Here is an 18,394-nt window from a genome sequence, read left to right on the forward strand (position 1 = left end):
TCACAGACAGAGTTCATCACAGACAGTGTTCATCACGGACAGTGTTCATCAAAGACATGTTCATCACAGACAGTGTTCATCAGACAGATGGATAGTTCTAACTCACTGCTGTTTCATCAGTATGTGACACTTCAGTGCAATGATAAAGACTCAAACAATGAGCATGGGTGTTCCACTAATTTCACCATAAATGGCTTTAGGACCACCATTTCATTTGACCATAATTCTCTCTTTTGCAAGAGGTATTGTTCTGCTTTCTACAGCAATATTCTGTTCTATGAAGCTAAAAATATATTAAAAAAAAGAAAAGCTTTTCACAATGTTGCCAATATTTCAAAGCCATAATAGGATATGACATTTACAAGCCCAAGCACAGTGTTCTGCTGGTATGACCAGCGGCAAACCTTACAGACCCATATTAACTGAAAAAATAACACACACAAGTGTTGCAGTTTGAATAACAAAATGTTGAACAATTTTACTGCACATACTGCACAAGTTTATCACACAAGTTTATCAACTGGGATAACAAGTTCTACCACTCAGTAATTTACCACACAAGTAACATTTATCACACACGTTATAATTCTACAGATCAAATCTGACATCTGGCAAACACCTTCAGAAATCTGTCTCACCTTCTTTCCTTTCCCCGCTGAAGGCTGTGGCAGACGGAAGATCTCCACTGGCCAGTACCGCGTCTTGGCAATGGAGTCTTGGAAACTGTAAGTCATTTTTCTGAATAAACATCTTTCTTCCAACCTTCCACTGGGCAAGAACAGTGACTGTTCAAGATTATATACTGAGGGAAACTGATAAGGGATCACATGAAAGCAATACATTAAGTTTGTGAAGAAACCTGGAAAAAAATAAAGGAACACTTGTGCTTTCATGTCATCCCTTATTTGTTTCCTTCAGTATATTTTGGAGATGGGTGCATGATATTCTCAAATAGTATGCATGGTATGTGTGCATGGTGCTGATGATGATGTCATCATGATGGATGCTCCAGGACTGGTCACGTGAAGGGGTGAAGGATGAGGAGGGACTAGCGGCTGAGGGTTCTCACCAAAACTCATGACGACTATATGGAGGGTGCAATGAAAAAGGACTGTTATTTCAGTATATTTTCAAGCCTACAAGTTTGAATGAACAAATATGAAAACTATGTCGGTACAGGTCATTCATCACATGGTGGAGGGAGGCATGGAAACATGATTAAATGTGCGAAGTCAGCAAGATATTATGATACAGTCGTTGGACCATTCCCGCTCAAGCTATGCAGCACCACCCCAATGAAACATCACCAGCCCCTTATGTAGTAGGTCTGTATATGTATGCCTGTATGTTTGCCTACCCTTTGACAGATGAGGTCTCCATGTAGCATCGCCTCTCAGTGTTCCAGGTGATACGGTTCTTGTCCATCTCCGACACGGCCCGGTGCTCCCGGTCCTCCTTGCCTCGCAGCTCCCCATCTTCATCTTCCACAGTGTCGGCCGAGACATACCTAAATAATCAGGACACATCTGGTTACCATGGGTAACCATTAGTGCTGTCACGATTCACCCATTGTATTTGTCCCAATATTCATATTTTTACCCAATATTCTTGATATGTATCATATTCACCAAATAGTGGAGTCATTGCAGCCCTAGTATCAATATGGATCATATGATCGAAGATATACCTTCACCACCAGGACAATGCATTTGTATAAGCCGAAGATACCAGATCTCAAAAACAACAATAAGGCTCATATGGACCAAGATGTACTGCTCTTCCAAGACAACATGGATCATATGGACCAAGATGCAACTGCTCTTCCAAGGCAACATGGATCATATGGACCAAGATGCCCCTGTTCCTCCAAGACAACATGGATCATATGGACCAAGATGTACTGCTCTTCCAAGACAACATGGATCATATGGACCAAGATGTACTGCTCCTCCAAGACAACATGGATCATATGGACCAAGATGTACTGCTCCTCCAAGACAACATGGATCATATGGATCAAGATGCCACTGTACCTCCAAGACAACATGGATCATATGGACCAAGATGCCACTGTACCTCCAAGACAACATGGATCATATGGACAAAAATGTACTGCTCTTCCAAGGCAACATGGATCATATGGACCAAGATGCCCCTGTTCCTCCAAGACAACATGGATCATATGGACCAAGATGTACTGCTCCTCCAAGGCAACATGGATCATATGGACCAAGATGCCCCTGTTCCTCCAAGACAACATGGATCATATGGACCAAGATGTACTGTTCCTCCAAGACAACATGGATCATATGGACCAAGATGCCCCTGTTCCTCCAAGACAACATGGATCATATGGATCAAGATGTATTGCTCTTCCAAGACAACATGGATCATATGGACCAAGATGCCACTGTACCTCCAAGACAACATGGATCATATGGACCAAGATGTACTGCTCCTCCAAGACAACATGGATCATATCGACCAAAATGTACTGCTCCTCCAAGACAACATGGATCATATGGATCAAGATGCCACTGTACCTCCAAGACAACATGGATCATATGGACCAAGATGCCACTGTACCTCCAAGACAACATGGATCATATGGACAAAAATGTACTGCTCTTCCAAGGCAACATGGATCACCAAGATGCCCCTCCTCCAAGACAACATGGATCATATGGACCAAGATGTACTGCTCCCTCCAAGACAACATGGATCATATGGACCAAGATGGTTCCTCCAAGATAACATGGATCATGGACTGTTCACTGTACCTCCAAGACAACATGAATCATATGGACCAAGATGTACTGCTCTTCCAAGACAACATGGATCATATGGATCAAGAAGCCACTGTTCCTCCAAGACAACATGGATCATATGGACCAAGATGTACTGCTCTTCCAAGTCAACATGGATCATATGCACCAAGACCTCCAAGACAACATGGATCCCACTGCTCCTCCAAGACAACATGGATCATCCAAGAAGCCACTGCTCTTCCAACATGGATCATATGGATCAAGATGTACTGCTCCTCAAAGACAACAAGGATCAAATGGACCAAGATGCCCCTGTACCTCCAAGACAACATGGATCATATAATACATGAACTAAAATACCCCTTCACCTTCTGAATTTGAACAAATGGTAGTGTCATTCCTGTAGATACTGTGTCAACAGTCTTAATAACCTTTGACCAATCACAGTTCAAGTGGGGCACAATTCCACCCAATTCTTCAAAATGACATGCATAGATTTGTCAATAAACGTATCATCACTAAACACGTGGAATCATGATTCTAAACAATGCGACTATTACACAAGCATAAAATCATCTTACTCAAGAAAATACCAAAGAGAGTTACTCCCCTTGTTGAATGATATCGTTTATGAACAGTGTGTGTGTGTTTTAATTGGCTATATTTTTATTACAAGGTCTGAATTTTGAAAACAATTAGTCTCCATTTTTGTTTGCAAACTTTCAGTGATAATGGTCAGTTGTAACCAACTGTATTACTAAGTACTTAACTGTATATATAATATATTCAGTAGGAGGAACAAGATAGCTACCAACTGGTAGGAAATATAAGTCAGGGCAAATATTCCCAGGGAACAGTGTATGTGCTGTAACTCCAGTAGGTGCTGTAACTTCAGTATGTGCTGTAACTTCAGCATGTGCTGTAACTATTTCAGGAGGTCTTATTACTGTAATAATATCTTCAGCATTTGTACTATGATAATATCTTCAGCATTTTTACTGTGATAATATCTTTTGTATTTTTACTGTGATGAAACAGTTATGAAACACTTCCTAGTGTGGATATATTATTAAAACAGTTTACTTTGTGTGCACTTGAAGGATGATCAACAATGGCTCTAAAGATCAGCTGCAACTATCACGTGATCCACAACAAGACAACGTACGCATCAGTGATGTATATAGCATTCCCCTGAGCCTGTCCAGGCGACGCCCATTTCTTCTGTTTGTTGGGCATCTCCTTGTCAGTGCCGGGCTTGAGCTGGCCATGGGGGAACACGATTGTGGACTCCTTCTGTAATAACATCAAACACAAACCTTGCAATGTGGTCATTGCACAGACAAAACATTCCCCACAGTAAACTCTTACAATCATAATTCTGTAATTTGGGGCATGTAGATCAGTATCTGGTGTGCCTACCATGTTCGGCTATACATTGCACAGATTATCTGGCATGCTGTTCATTATCATGTGAAATGCCCTTGGTATTGCCTGCTTGAAGAGCTATCCCAAACTGGGCTACGTTGGCAGGAGTTGAGTCTTATTAGATGATCTCCAACCAAGAACATCCCACAGATGCTCTATTGAACACAAGTTGGGAGGCTTTACAAGCCATGTAAATGTTGTTATGCTTTGATCATAGATAGTCCGTGATGACTTAGCCATGAAGTGCAAAATTTTAGTCTGTTATTCTAACTAATGGAACCAGAAAACATGAGAGTTGGTCAGCATATCTATTGCCAAATCTGTTATTGTGTGTGATAATAACACTACCCCCCAACGCCAATCATGGCCAAGAAGTGATGTCCATACTGCTCACTGTTGCCAACAGCGTTTCTTGACATTTGCAAATGAGAGGCAAAGCCTTGAAGCATGGTGGTGCACATCCTGTTGCTGATGTTGCTGAGTCCATCCCAGGCTGTTGGCTTTGTGCATCACATACCGTTCATGCATGATGTAAAATTTCACCATGATGTTGCATTCCAATGAAATACCTCAGTTATGTACACCCCAACAATAGCTAGATCTAAAACATTCCTGACCCTATTTTATTGTCAGCAATATATTAACAAATTAACCTCTACACATGTTTTATAGCATTTATAAATTTCACCAAACTGACCAAACCTTAGAATAACTTTAGTCCAAATATATTTAAACCTATTCCACTCCCCATATATCTGCTACCGAGTCAGCCCTCACCTCCGACGTGATGGGGATGGGTAGTGTTGAAGCATAGTAGAACTGTTGCCCTGTGAGGAGCCAGTTCTCAGGAGGAGAGTACAACGTTTCCATGGTGATGGTCAACAGGTTTCCATCCTTCAGTTGGTTCTCGTCCAGCAAAGGGTCATTGACGGAGATTGTCACATCCACCTCAGGCTGGTCATTGGGAGAGAGAGAGGTGATGGTTTAGTGGTTTAGTTGGATCAAGTTGCAAGTATGTTATACTCATGTGTTTGGATATTGGACATGTATGTGCAGATGCTTCACAACAACTTCGTCAACCAAACAATATAACTGATCAGTACAAATAAAGAAGCAGGTCACATGACTATGAAACTGTTCTTACAGTTTGACGCTCACAGCAATTCAAGAGTCACACAAAATGAAAGTCAATTCTGAAGTAAAGCCAATAGATCTGATTTAACTGAATATACTTCAGATAGCATATATTTATATTGTCACAATCATGCAGTTTCATTTCAACCACAGCCATTAGTTATTGCTCATTACTGCCAGATGAGGAGTTCTTGAGCACACTCAATTACAGGTGACATCAATTACCATTCACAAACTTTGACTGATATCGGCACAGTCAACAGCAGCTAGTCAGAGAGCTTTCTTGACCTATAAAACACTAGTTTTAACTTGGCAACTTCCATTTCAAACAACAATTTGAAAAATAGTTTGACAAGAGGTCTTGTTTCATAACTGAAAACCAAACAGTAACAGAACATTCAGGAATATTCTAACTTGGAATCAGTATTAACATGCAGTTGCTTCCATTCAACCCTTGACTGGCCAGATGAAGGTCATTCTGCCAGGAATACACCTTATTAACATAGTTTGCTTTGCTTCACTTTCATACACCTTGACTGGCCAGATGAAAGGTCATTCTGCCAGAAATACACCTTATTAACATAGCTTGGGTTGCTTCACTTTCATACACCTTGACTGGCCAGATGAAAGGTCATTCTGCCAGGAATACATCTTATTAACATAGCTTGGGTTGCTTCACTTTCATACACCTTGACTGGTCTGATGAAAGGTCATTCTGCCAGGAATACAACGTATCAACTTAGTTTGGGTTGCTTCACTTTCATACACCTTGACTGGCCAGATGAAAGGTCATTCTGCCAGGAATACACCTTATTAACATAGCTTGGGTTGCTTCACTTTCATACACCTTGACTGGCCAGATGAAAGGTCATCCTGCCAGGAATACATCTTATTAACATAGTTTGGGTTGCTTCACTTTCATACACCTTGACTGGTCAGATGAAAGGTCATTCTGCCAGGAATACACCGTATCAACATAGTTTGGGTTGATTCACTTTCATACACCTTGACTGGCCAGATGAAGGTTATTCTGCCAGGAATACACCGTATCAACATAGTTTGGGTTGCTTCACTTTCATACACCTTGACTGGCCAGATGAAAGGTCACTCTGCCAGGAATACACCTTATTAACATAGCTTGGGTTGCTTCACTTTCATACACCTTGACTGGCCAGATGAAAGGTCATTCTGCCAGGAATACACCTTATTAACATAGTTTGGGTTGCTTCACTTTCATACACCTTGACTGGCCAGATGAAAGGTCATTCTGCCAGGAATACACCTTATTAACATAGTTTGGGTTGCTTCACTTTCATACACCTTGACTGGCCAGATGAAAGGTCATTCTGCCAGGAATACACCTTATTAACATAGTTTGGGTTGCTTCACTTTCATACACCTTGACTGGCCAGATGAAGGTCACTCTGCCAGGAATACACCTTATTAACATAGCTTGGGTTGCTTCACTTTCATACACCTTGACTGGCCAGGAATACACATCGATATCAACATAGATGATAAGGTCATTCCTCTGCCAGGAATACACCTTATTAACATAGTTTGGGTTGCTTCACTTTCATACACCTTGACTGGCCAGATGAAGGTCATTCTGCCAGGAATACACCTTATTAACATAGTTTGGGTTGCTTCACTTTCATACACCTTGACTGGCCAGATGAAAGGTCATTCTGCCAGGAATACACCTTATGAACATAGCTTGGGTTGCTTCACTTTCATACACCTTGACTGGCCAGATGAAAGGTCATTCTGCCAGGAATACACCTTATTAACATAGTTTGGGTTGCTTTACTTTCATACACCTTGACTGGCCAGATGAAAGGTCACTCTGCCAGGAATACACCTTATTAACATAGCTTGGGTTGCTTCACTTTCATACACCTTGACTGGCCAGATGAAAGGTTATTCTGCCAGGAATACACCTTATTAACATAGCTTGGGTTGCTTCACTTTCATACACCTTGACTGGCCAAATGAAAGGTCATTCTGCCAGGAATACACCTTATTAACATAGCTTGGGTTGCTTCACTTTCATACACCTTGACTGGCCAGATGAAAGGTCATTCTGCCAGGAATACACCTTATTAACATAGTTTGGGTTGCTTCACTTTCATACACCTTGACTGGCCAGATGAAAGGTCACTCTGCCAGGAATACACCTTATTAACATAGCTTGGGTTGCTTCACTTTCATACACCTTGACTGGCCAGATGAAAGGTTATTCTGCCAGGAATACACCTTATTAACATAGTTTGGGTTGCTTCACTTTCATACACCTTGACTGGCCAGATGAAAGGTCATTCTGCCAGGAATACACCTTATTAACATAGTTTGGGTTGCTTCACTTTCATACACCTTGACTGGCCAGATGAAAGGTCATTCTGCCAGGAATACACCTTATTAACTATAGCTTGGGTTGCTTCACTTTCATACACCTTGACTGGCCAGATGAAGGTCATTCTGCCAGGAATACACCTTATTAACATAGCTTGGGTTGCTTCACTTTCATACACCTTGACTGGCCAGATGAAGGTCATTCTGCCAGGAATACACCTTATTAACATAGCTTGGGTTGCTTCACTTTCATACACCTTGACTGGCCAGATGAAAGGTCATTCTGCCAGGAATACACCTTATTAACATAGTTTGGGTTGCTTCACTTTCATACACCTTGACTGGCCAGATGAAAGGTCATTCTGCCAGGAATACACCTTATTAACATAGCTTGGGTTGCTTCACTTTCCTTACACCTTGACTGGCCAGATGAAAGGTCATTCTGCCAGGAATACACCTTATTAACATAGCTTGGGTTTGCTTCACTTTCCATACACCTTGACTGGCCAGATGAAAGGTCACTCTGCCAGGAATACACCTTATTAACATAGCTTGGGTTGCTTCACTTTCATACACCTTGACTGGCCAGATGAAAGGTCATTCTGCCAGGAATACACCTTATTAACATAGTTTGGGTTGCTTCACTTTCATACACCTTGACTGGCCAGATGAAAGGTCATTCTGCCAGGAATACACCTTATTAACATAGCTTGGGTTGCTTCACTTTCATACACCTTGACTGGCCAGATGAAAGGTCACTCTGCCAGGAATACACCTTATTAACATAGCTTGGGTTGCTTCACTTTCATACACCCTTGACTGGCCAGATGAAGGTCATTCTGCCAGGAATACACCTTATTAACATAGTTTGGGTTGCTTCACTTTCATACACCTTGACTGGCCAGATGAAAGGTCATTCTGCCAGGGAATACACCCGTATCAACATAGCTTGGGTTGCTTCACTTTCATACACCTTGACTGGCCAGATGAAAGGTCATTCTGCCAGGAATACACCTTATTAACATAGTTTGGGTTGCTTCACTTTCATACACCTTGACTGGCCAGATGAAAGGTCACTCTGCCAGGAATACACCTTATTAACATAGCTTGGGTTTGCTTCACTTTCATACACCTTGACTGGCCAGATGAAAGGTTATTCTGCCAGGAATACACCTTATTAACATAGTTTGGGTTGCTTCACTTTCATACACCTTGACTGGCCAGATGAAAGGTCATTCTGCCAGGAATACACCTTATTAACATAGTTTGGGTTGCTTCACTTTCATACACCTTGACTGGCCAGATGAAAGGTCATTCTGCCAGGAATACACCTTATTAACATAGTTTGGGTTGCTTCACTTTCATACACCTTGACTGGCCAGATGAAAGGTCATTCTGCCAGGAATACACCTTATTAACATAGTTTGGGTTGCTTCACTTTCATACACCTTGACTGGCCAGATGAAAGGTCATTCTGCCAGGAATACACCTTATTAACATAGTTTGGGTTGCTTCACTTTCATACACCTTGACTGGCCAGATGAAAGGTCATTCTGCCAGGAATACACCTTATTAACATAGTTTGGGTTGCTTCACTTTCATACACCTTGACTGGCCAGATGAAAGGTCATTCTGCCAGGAATACACCTTATTAACATAGTTTGGGTTGCTTCACTTTCATACACCTTGACTGGCCAGATGAAAGGTCATTCTGCCAGGAATACACCTTATTAACATAGTTTGGGTTGCTTCACTTTCATAAACCTTGACTGGCCAGATGAAAGGTCATTCTGCCAGGAATACACCTTATTAACATAGTTTGGGTTTGCTTCACTTTCATACACCTTGACTGGCCAGATGAAAGGTCATTCTGCCAGGAATACACCTTATTAACATAGTTTGGGTTGCTTCACTTTCATACACCTTGACTGGCCAGATGAAGGTCATTCTGCCAGGAATACACCTTATTAACATAGTTTGGGTTGCTTCACTTTCATACACCTTGACTGGCCAGATGAAGGTCATTCTGCCAGGAATACACCTTATTAACATAGTTTGGGTTGCTTCACTTTCATACACCTTGACTGGCCAGATGAAAGGTCATTCTGCCAGGAATACACCTTATTAACATAGTTTGGGTTGCTTCACTTTCATACACCTTGACTGGCCAGATGAAAGGTCATTCTGCCAGGAATACACCTTATTAACATAGTTTGGGTTGCTTCACTTTCATAAACCTTGACTGGCCAGATGAAAGGTCATTCTGCCAGGAATACACCTTATTAACATAGTTTGGGTTGCTTCACTTTCATACACCTTGACTGGCCAGATGAAAGGTCATTCTGCCAGGAATACACCTTATTAACATAGTCTTACTTTCATACACCTTGACTGGCCAGATGAAAGGTCATTCTGAAAGGTAACACATGACATACTATCCTCAGATGTCTGTTTACTGGTAGTGAGAACAAAGATGTGATTTTCATGTTATTGGATGTAGTGGACATACCCTCAAACTTTCCGGTGACAGCTGCTCGAGAGGGGAGCCAGGTAGAGGGTTGACCATCAGAGTGTACTTTTGCTTCACTTCTCCTGTAAATACACATGCGTTGGCTACAAGTAAACAGCTTCTGTCACGCACATTCCGTGGCCTGGCAGATGACATGTCAAGAGCTAAAGTCATCAGTTCATGTGTAAACAGTACCCTTAAACGGCATGGAGCATTTTGCAACATCTAGTTTAGAACAGTTTACTGAAGTAAGTGGCTACATTTACACTGGTGAGTGTAACTTTTGATGGGTAGTATCCTTTGTGAATGTGTTTGGAAAACAGAATAAAAAGGATGACTTCAAGATATTGTATACAAAGTTGTGTACAAAACAAGAACAATCTAACAACACTTCAACTGGATTTTTTCAAAAGTTCTGTATTGTAATACAAATTTGTAATGTTGAAAAGACTATTGTCATGAGTTCAACAAATGATTGAACTCAGTGAAAATTTATACAAACCTGTAGAGGTTATGAATTCTTTGAAGAAAGTCCTCCTTGGGGTACATATAAGCATTAAAGTGTCCATTTTAATTACCTATGACAGTTGTAACAATATTTCAATAAAATATTATACAAAACAAAAAAGTCGCTTTTGTCTTGTGAGACCACCCCTAACGGGGCCCCACAGGGCCCCCTACAGACAAGAGCGGTAACTCTGGCTGCTTACCTCGTACCTCAGTTTTCATGCTGAATGTATCAGACAGAACAATATTTCAATAAAGTGGGGAGGTGGGTGGCTGTACCCGAAGGAGGGCTTTCTTCAAAGAATTCATAACCTCTATAGGTTTGTATAATTCTTTTTCAGAAGAAGTCCTCCCTGGGGTACACATAAGCATGAGGCAGACTCCCAAAGATTGTCGGGAGTGGCATTCTGTCTGGCTATCATTTACCTGTGTTCAATCAAAGTCATAACCGAAGCTGAGTTAGAGAGAAACACACTTACTGAGTCACCGGACCGCAGATGTCAATCAGGCGGGAGTGGCAAGAATAGGGCAGAAGGGGCCTAGCTTATATGCGATTGGCTAAGTCATAGTCCCACCCCTCAACCTTCGAAATGGGAAGGAATGTATGGTTCAAGTCCAAACATATTCAACACATGTACCCAAACCATAGCCAATAAAACAGGCAAAAGCCGCCACCAATATAATACCACATAAAAATTGGTTTATTTTCATAGCCCGACACCAGTAAGTAAAACAAGTATAACCTCAAAAGCTCATTCGGCTAGAAAGTCAACTGTGGAGAACTGTCTGGCCAAACTGAGCACGCTCCCGTGAGTGTTTGTCCAGTTGGTAATGACAGATGATACTTAGCAGATCTCCTCAATGGGCAGGGCCATGGCATACACCTTTGATGTGGCCACTGCCCTAACCGAATGAGCTTTTAACCCTTCAGGTGGAGTTTACCCTTTGTTAATGTAGCCCATACAAATGGCAGAGACAAGCCACCTAGATATGGTCTGCTTGTTCGCCAGAAGACCAGCCTTACCATCGCCATAACAGCAGAACAGTTACTTATCCTTCCAGAGAGCAGTTGTTCATTTGATATAAGCCTTGAGAGTCTTAGGGACATCTAAGACGTGACCACGTCGAAGAGAGGTACCGGACGATGGAGGCTGAGTGAAAGCTGGTAGTTCAATAGGCGGCATTATGGAATAACGTTATGGAATATACTTCCAGGTATATGGAAGGCAGAAATTGTCGTGGAGTAGCCACGGATAGGAGACGCAGCTAGGCCGGCCTCTAACCGAGACTGCACTTCAACTGAAGTGGGTCTGAAGAAAAGGGGTCGAGAACCCCTCTGCTGACACACCAGTACATATAACAGGCCCATCTATCCTCATATTGAACGTTTGTCGAATCCCTCCGCAAAACCAGAATTGTGTCTGCAACTTGTGCAGGAATTCTGCTCGCTTGGAGGCAATTCCGGACAGTGGCCAAGTTACCCACTGAATCCTGGGATTCGGATGTGGCGCTCCGTTCTGGGATAGTAGATCCGGTCGAAAGGGTAATAGTACAGGAGGCTGAGCCAGAAACCTGATGATTGCCGGAAACCAGCTTTGAGCCGACCAAAGAGGTCAAGAAGCACAAGCTGCGAGAGGACCTTGGGAATCAGGGGTAGTGGCAGGAACGTCCACAGAACCCTGTCCATCCAATCGAGCTGGAAAGCGTCTGAGGCGATTGCTCTCGGATCCACCTGGAATGACCCGAACAACCGGGCGATAGTCCCGAATATCTCCCGACTGAGCATCCACTCGTGTGGGGCTAGAAGACGTGAAGAGAGTGCATCTGCTCGAACGTTGTCTACCCCGAGGAGATAAACAGGCATCACCCAAATGTCGAACTGGTCACACCACAGCAGAAACTGCCATGCCTCCAGCAGGAGTGTCGGAGAAACCGTACCACCCTGCTTCAGGATATAGGTCATCGCCGTTTGAATTGTCCATCTCTAGACGAACCACGGCTTCGAACCTGCTCCAGGAAGCATTCGAACACTAACCGGACTGCTCTCAATTCTAGCACATTGATGTGCAGTTGTGCCTCGCTCTGTGACCACAGGCCCGAGACTGTGACTGTGAGGTCACCCAGAACGCCTCCCTCACCCTGTGAGTGAATCAAGAGTTCTGGCATAGGGATGTCCAAGGGGATCGCCCTTGATAAATTCCCTGCCAATTTCCACCACCCAAATGAGGAATCAGAAGCTCCTTAGGTATTTCATCTCGTAAGTCTGTGAGTGAGACCACATTCGAGCTGTCGCTGCCATGGTGCCTAGCAACTGGAGCCAAGTCCGAGCTGAGGCCCCGGGTGACTCGAGAAATTGTAACACAACTCCCTGAACTTTGGTGCCTCTCGCTGTCTTGAATCTTGCTCCCAAGAACACCAGATCCTGTGTAAAAAACAGTTCTTTTCTTGAGATTGATAATCCAGCCCAACTTGGTGATTATACTCATCACAGAAAGTGTTGCAACTCGACTCAAGTGAGTGGCAAGTGTTCGTAGAAGCCAGTCGTCTAGGTACGGGTGACAACACCTTCCCTGTCACCTGGTAACCCGCGCTGGAATTAGCATTAGTTTGGTGAACACCCTTGGCACCGTGGAGATGCCGAAGGGGAGCACACAAAACTGATAGCACTTCCCGGCGAAGGAAAACCTTAGGTATTTCCTGAAATCGGGGTGCATTGGGATATGAAGGTACGCGTCTTTGAGGTCAACTAACGTGAGCCAATCCCCTTCTCCACAGTTGAGATCACTGAGCGCAGTGTCTCCATCTTGAAGGACGGTACCTCTATCATGTCGTTCAGACCTCTTAGATTTAGAATAGGTCTGAACCCTCCGTCCTTTTTGGTGACTAGGAAACATGTCGAGTAGTAAGCCACTTCTTCCTGTCCCGCCGGAACCACATCTCCATGGCTGCCTTGTCCAGTAATGACTGGACCTCGGCACGGAGCATCTCTGCTTTTTTCCAGAGCAACCAGCAGCAGAGTGGATCACAGAAAAGGGAGGTGGCCCTCGCTTCCACTGTGGCATGTGGCCTTCCCTGAGTCTGGACAGGACCCAGGGATTCGAAGCGACTTTTCCCATTTCGGCAGGAATAAAGATAGTCGGCCACCCACTGGGATGTCGGGCACGAGGCAATGGATTCCAGATGTCGGCAGTGTTCCGCCTGCTTGTCTGGGCCCAACAAGAAGCCACCAGCACAAAACCCGGGGTGCCGGCATCGACCAACGAACCGGACCCAGAGCCGAGGCTCGGACCGGGATTGGATGCAGTAGCGAATGGGTGGCCAGCGACTGAGTCGGTACTCGGAGCAGATGCAACCCCGGCAGAAATTCCCACACCAGGGCCGGAGCCAAGGTTGGGAACACTACCTGCCGCAAGAGCTGAACAAGCCCCAGCACCTGGACGGACGCCAATCTCCTCGCGGAGACTGGACATGATAAGGGATTTGACAGATGACATTTGATTCTTCAATAAATCCGAAGTGATAATGGTGCAGAGATGGGAACATTGGGAGGGGAAGGTGCCTGGGACGTTAGAGTCCACACCCTTCGCCTGTTTGGGCACCGTATCACCAGATACTGGCACAGAACTAGAAGAGGAACTCTTCTTTTTTGCATTTTCAGATGGAGGCTCCTGTCCCCAAATGTCCCCAACAGCATGGAATATGCACACAATATACACAGAAAAAATCAGCGCATGGGCGTTATTTAACAGCTAAAGCTAAAGACATTAAGATACTAGCATAAAGCAAACAACAGCCAAGCATACATGTGTACATATAGTGAAGAGCAAAATTGCGAGCGATACGAAACGAACATGCTACAATATTATTCAACTGTAACCTACCATAAATTCACTGAAAGGAAGGAATTTAGGCAAGCCTAGCACACATATTGAAATATATATACAGTACAACCCTACTACAACGGCTACCATAACCTGTAGAAGGGAAAAATTGACCACGCAATCCGCCATCTTGCCTGCCACATGGCTGGAAACAGTGAGAACGCTGTCAAAGTTACAACAATATATAAATGAAAAAAGTCATGAATAGATTCCAACTGACGCCCGTGCGTAAAGAAAGGAACCACACATACAGTATTTGACTCTTTCTCACTCATCTGTCAGTATCTCAGGTAAGGATGAAGACAACTTTGATAGGACCACGCACGTCTGTTCTGGTTGAATGACAGCATGAAAAGTGAGGTATGAGGTAAGCAGCCAGAGTTACCGCTCTTGGTTGTAGGGGTGGTCTCACAAGACAAAAATGAGTTTTTTTGTTTTGTAAAATATTTTATTGAAATATTGTTACAACTGTCGTAGGTAATTAACATGGACATTTTAATGCTTATATGTACCCCAAGAAGGACTTCTTCTGGAAAAGAATGGCGAATTCTTAATCAAACTTAATACAAATATGCAGCTGTTCACATGCAGGTTAATGGTACATGCTTTTCAGCAATTTGATGCATGAGGATCATGCAATTGATCTGCTTAAGGTTTGCAGGTGATTCCCCCCAAGTTGGAGAATTTCATCTTCAATGTAACCATTTTATATGCATAACATGTAGTAGTGAGTGAGTGAGTTAATATTTAACATCACATCGGCAGTATTTCAGCCATGTCGTGATGACATAACACATGGTAAGTGCTTTCAGTGAGTATAAACTTTTGATGGGTAGTATCATAATAGCAATTAGAATTGAGGTGTATTTATATGTTGCAGAGTCCCTGCAAGGTAGAGCCCAGGGACATCCATAGAAAGGTATAAGTACTGACAGTTCCACTGCTGCCCAGCTCTCCACCTACAGATGTAGCTAATGCAAGGTCTACACATTCTAGTTGTTGTTTATTAACATGGCACAAGAACAATAGACACTGGACGCTCTGTGTTTCGAGTAGAACTGGATCCCACCTTTGACAAGCGGCAGGAGGTCCACAGTGCACTGGCCCAGCAGAATGGTCTTCTCCTCCTTCTGTTTCCTCTCCTTGGGTAGGACCTCGATCACCGTCACTGGTGGAGAGACAGTCAAGTACTGAGGCCATTTAAATCTAACATACATCATCACACTACCTCACACTAACACACCCCATTGTATCACCCAAGTCAGCCCACCTGACCCCTGAGCCTGTTAGTCGGGTTGCTGAAGACCTATTCTAACCCAGATCTCAATGATACAGTCTGCATTGTTTATGATATTAAACATTATTTGTGTTACACAACATCAAGTTACTTGGGACTCATGCAGAGCACACAACTTGGGTGCAAAACATGAAAACTGGACGAGCATCACAACAACCTGGTAATACAAACAATGAATCCTGAAAAGGATGAGGGATATATTTTTACTCAAAACAACAAATTATGAAGACTGTCCAAACATTCAATGATTTACATACAAATTCAGATTGGTGGATTTTTCAGGATATCTTAACAGTGAAAGTAAGCCTACTATTTGACTGGCTTACATATATACTTTTGTCCTCTTTGTATGTAATTATATACATATATATTTAAACTACATCGACTTATAGTTTACTTGCAGGAAACTGAGTCAGCAATATTGCCACTACCAATTGCCGTGCAAGACAAACCAGTGGTTGATATTATACACATCATCCTAGTTGGGTACAATGAATAAGACATGCAAACAAATCACAGACAGACCACCCAATCCAGAATAGTGGCCTCTTACAACGAGCAACGGCTTGAGACCAACTCTAACCCAAGTCCCCACAGGACGCTTCAAGAAGATAATAAATTTCTAGTCTGATGATATACTACAAGAGAATTTCTGAATGATGACTTGAATCACATATGCATGTACAAAAGTGCCCTATTTGTACCTGTAATATTCACATGCAAAGGCAAATTTCTAGAATCAGTGAGTGGTTTCAGTCACATGACATGATGACAAGGACTATACGACCCACTTACAGACAATAGGCTTGTGTGCTATCTCATCCAACACTACCGGGTCTTCGTATGTACAGTTGAGAGTGGCATTGTAGTTGAATTCTGCTGGGGTATCGGCTGTACAGTCAACTTTGGGAGATTCTCCTAAACTCTTCTCTCCAAACTCCACTTTAATCATGGCATTCACCGTCTCTCCCTTCTGTCCCTTCTTTGTAACAAACATCATTACGTGATGACATCTGCTACAGTCCACATGCATCAACACATTAGCATTCAGAGAACCAGAATGTCCTCACTCTATACTATCTTAGGGAAAGCAATTTATATTTGTGTAGTGCTTCACTTCTTCAGTTCATTTTGAACACAAATTGTTTCAATACAAATGATGCATCCAACAATTACTTGTCTACAACACATTCTGCTTAAGATGACACTTAGTTTCTGAAAATATACAGTGTAATAGAAACAAACAAACCCATTTGAAAGGAGCCCCAGTGAAGATTCAGCATATCTACACCTGGTTCATTTTGGCTTTTGTCTTACAGTAAGGGCTGGTGTAGGAGGAACAGTAATACAACTCATTGACTATGAGTCAGACTACTTACCTCAGTAATACAGGATACAGCCCAATTTTTGATACAATAATAAACACTTTTCTATACTGTATCGTCAGGATGATAATGATATGTTTATCTATCTTGAGTCTCCAAAATTGTCTGGTACTGGAAAACATAATATTCTGTTGAACAAGCACATGCTAGCCTACATTGTACATCATAGATACTAGCAATGCTGACATATTATCCAACACTCACCAGATTCCTTGCCCTGTGCACAGCAATCGTGATCGGCTCTGGGGGCCGAATGTGAGGTGGTTCAGGCTCACCCATTTTGTTATCTATGCTGAAAACCAAAGAATAGCAATAAGTAACAGATTTTAAATGAGCAATGTATCATCTTATCATGGATTTTCAGACACTGAAGAAAACATTCATTGTTTAGTCAAATGAACAACTGTAAAACCTCTCACTAACTTAATTATACATGACAACTATATCTCTTAAAGACCAGCAACAGCATAAGTGCTTACAATGTCTGTGTGTCACAACACACCTTGTTATAACAGAAGTGCACATGGCTTCAGAAATAATACAGCACTTTGGCAATTGTCTAAGACTGATTATTCACATGCCTGATGAACTGAGTAGGTTGCACTAGAATCATATAACTAATAAATTCCAGCATCAATTTATTTACTCAGGTTGAAAAACGATTATTTCGAGCTAAATGAGCACATACATCAATCTAATAAAAAACTACAAGAGAAACTACTTTTTCTTAACAGAATCTACGTACATAGAAAATATGGGAGAGTGGAGAGTGAATGGTCTAGCAAACAAAATACAAACAACGTTGTAAAACCTACAAGAAAAATATTAGCTTCTCATCAAACGGCATGTGATTTCATGTTCTACGATGCTATGAATGAAAGCATTCTCATTTACGTTTTGCAGGTTCACTTATAACATAAGACACATTTACTGTACCACCTGAATGTTTGAAGAACGTCTGATAAATACGTTCAGCGTTGTTTCAGAGGGAAGAACCAAACAACCAAAACATACCCAACTCGACTATATTCTCTCGAGAAGCGAGCTTCCGTAGTTACTAAGCGACTGTACAGCTACACGCGCGTTTCCGCCCAAACCATCCACTTCCGTAAACTAGTACAAAGAGTTATGTCCCT

The 18,394-nt window shown here is 42.5% G+C and overlaps 1 protein-coding gene across 1 annotated transcript in view; it reads right to left on the reverse strand.

Moving 5' to 3' along the window:
- Positions 1–18,283, reverse strand: part of LOC124268862 (cilia- and flagella-associated protein 70-like) — a 44,126-nt gene extending 25,843 nt beyond the window's left edge. The window contains 9 exon segments of the mRNA XM_046703889.1: positions 639–723; positions 1,358–1,507; positions 3,934–4,061; positions 4,971–5,147; positions 10,189–10,271; positions 15,646–15,744; positions 16,669–16,855; positions 17,463–17,550; positions 18,198–18,283. Coding sequence (XP_046559845.1) covers positions 639–723; positions 1,358–1,507; positions 3,934–4,061; positions 4,971–5,147; positions 10,189–10,271; positions 15,646–15,744; positions 16,669–16,855; positions 17,463–17,537 — 984 coding nt within the window. The 5' untranslated portion in view covers positions 17,538–17,550; positions 18,198–18,283.
- Between the last annotated feature and the right edge of the window lie 111 nt (positions 18,284–18,394).

Source organism: Haliotis rubra, unplaced genomic scaffold (assembly GCF_003918875.1).
Source record: "Haliotis rubra isolate DU_JTF1 unplaced genomic scaffold, ASM391887v1 Scf140, whole genome shotgun sequence".
Classification (NCBI taxonomy): domain Eukaryota; kingdom Metazoa; phylum Mollusca; class Gastropoda; order Lepetellida; family Haliotidae; genus Haliotis; species Haliotis rubra.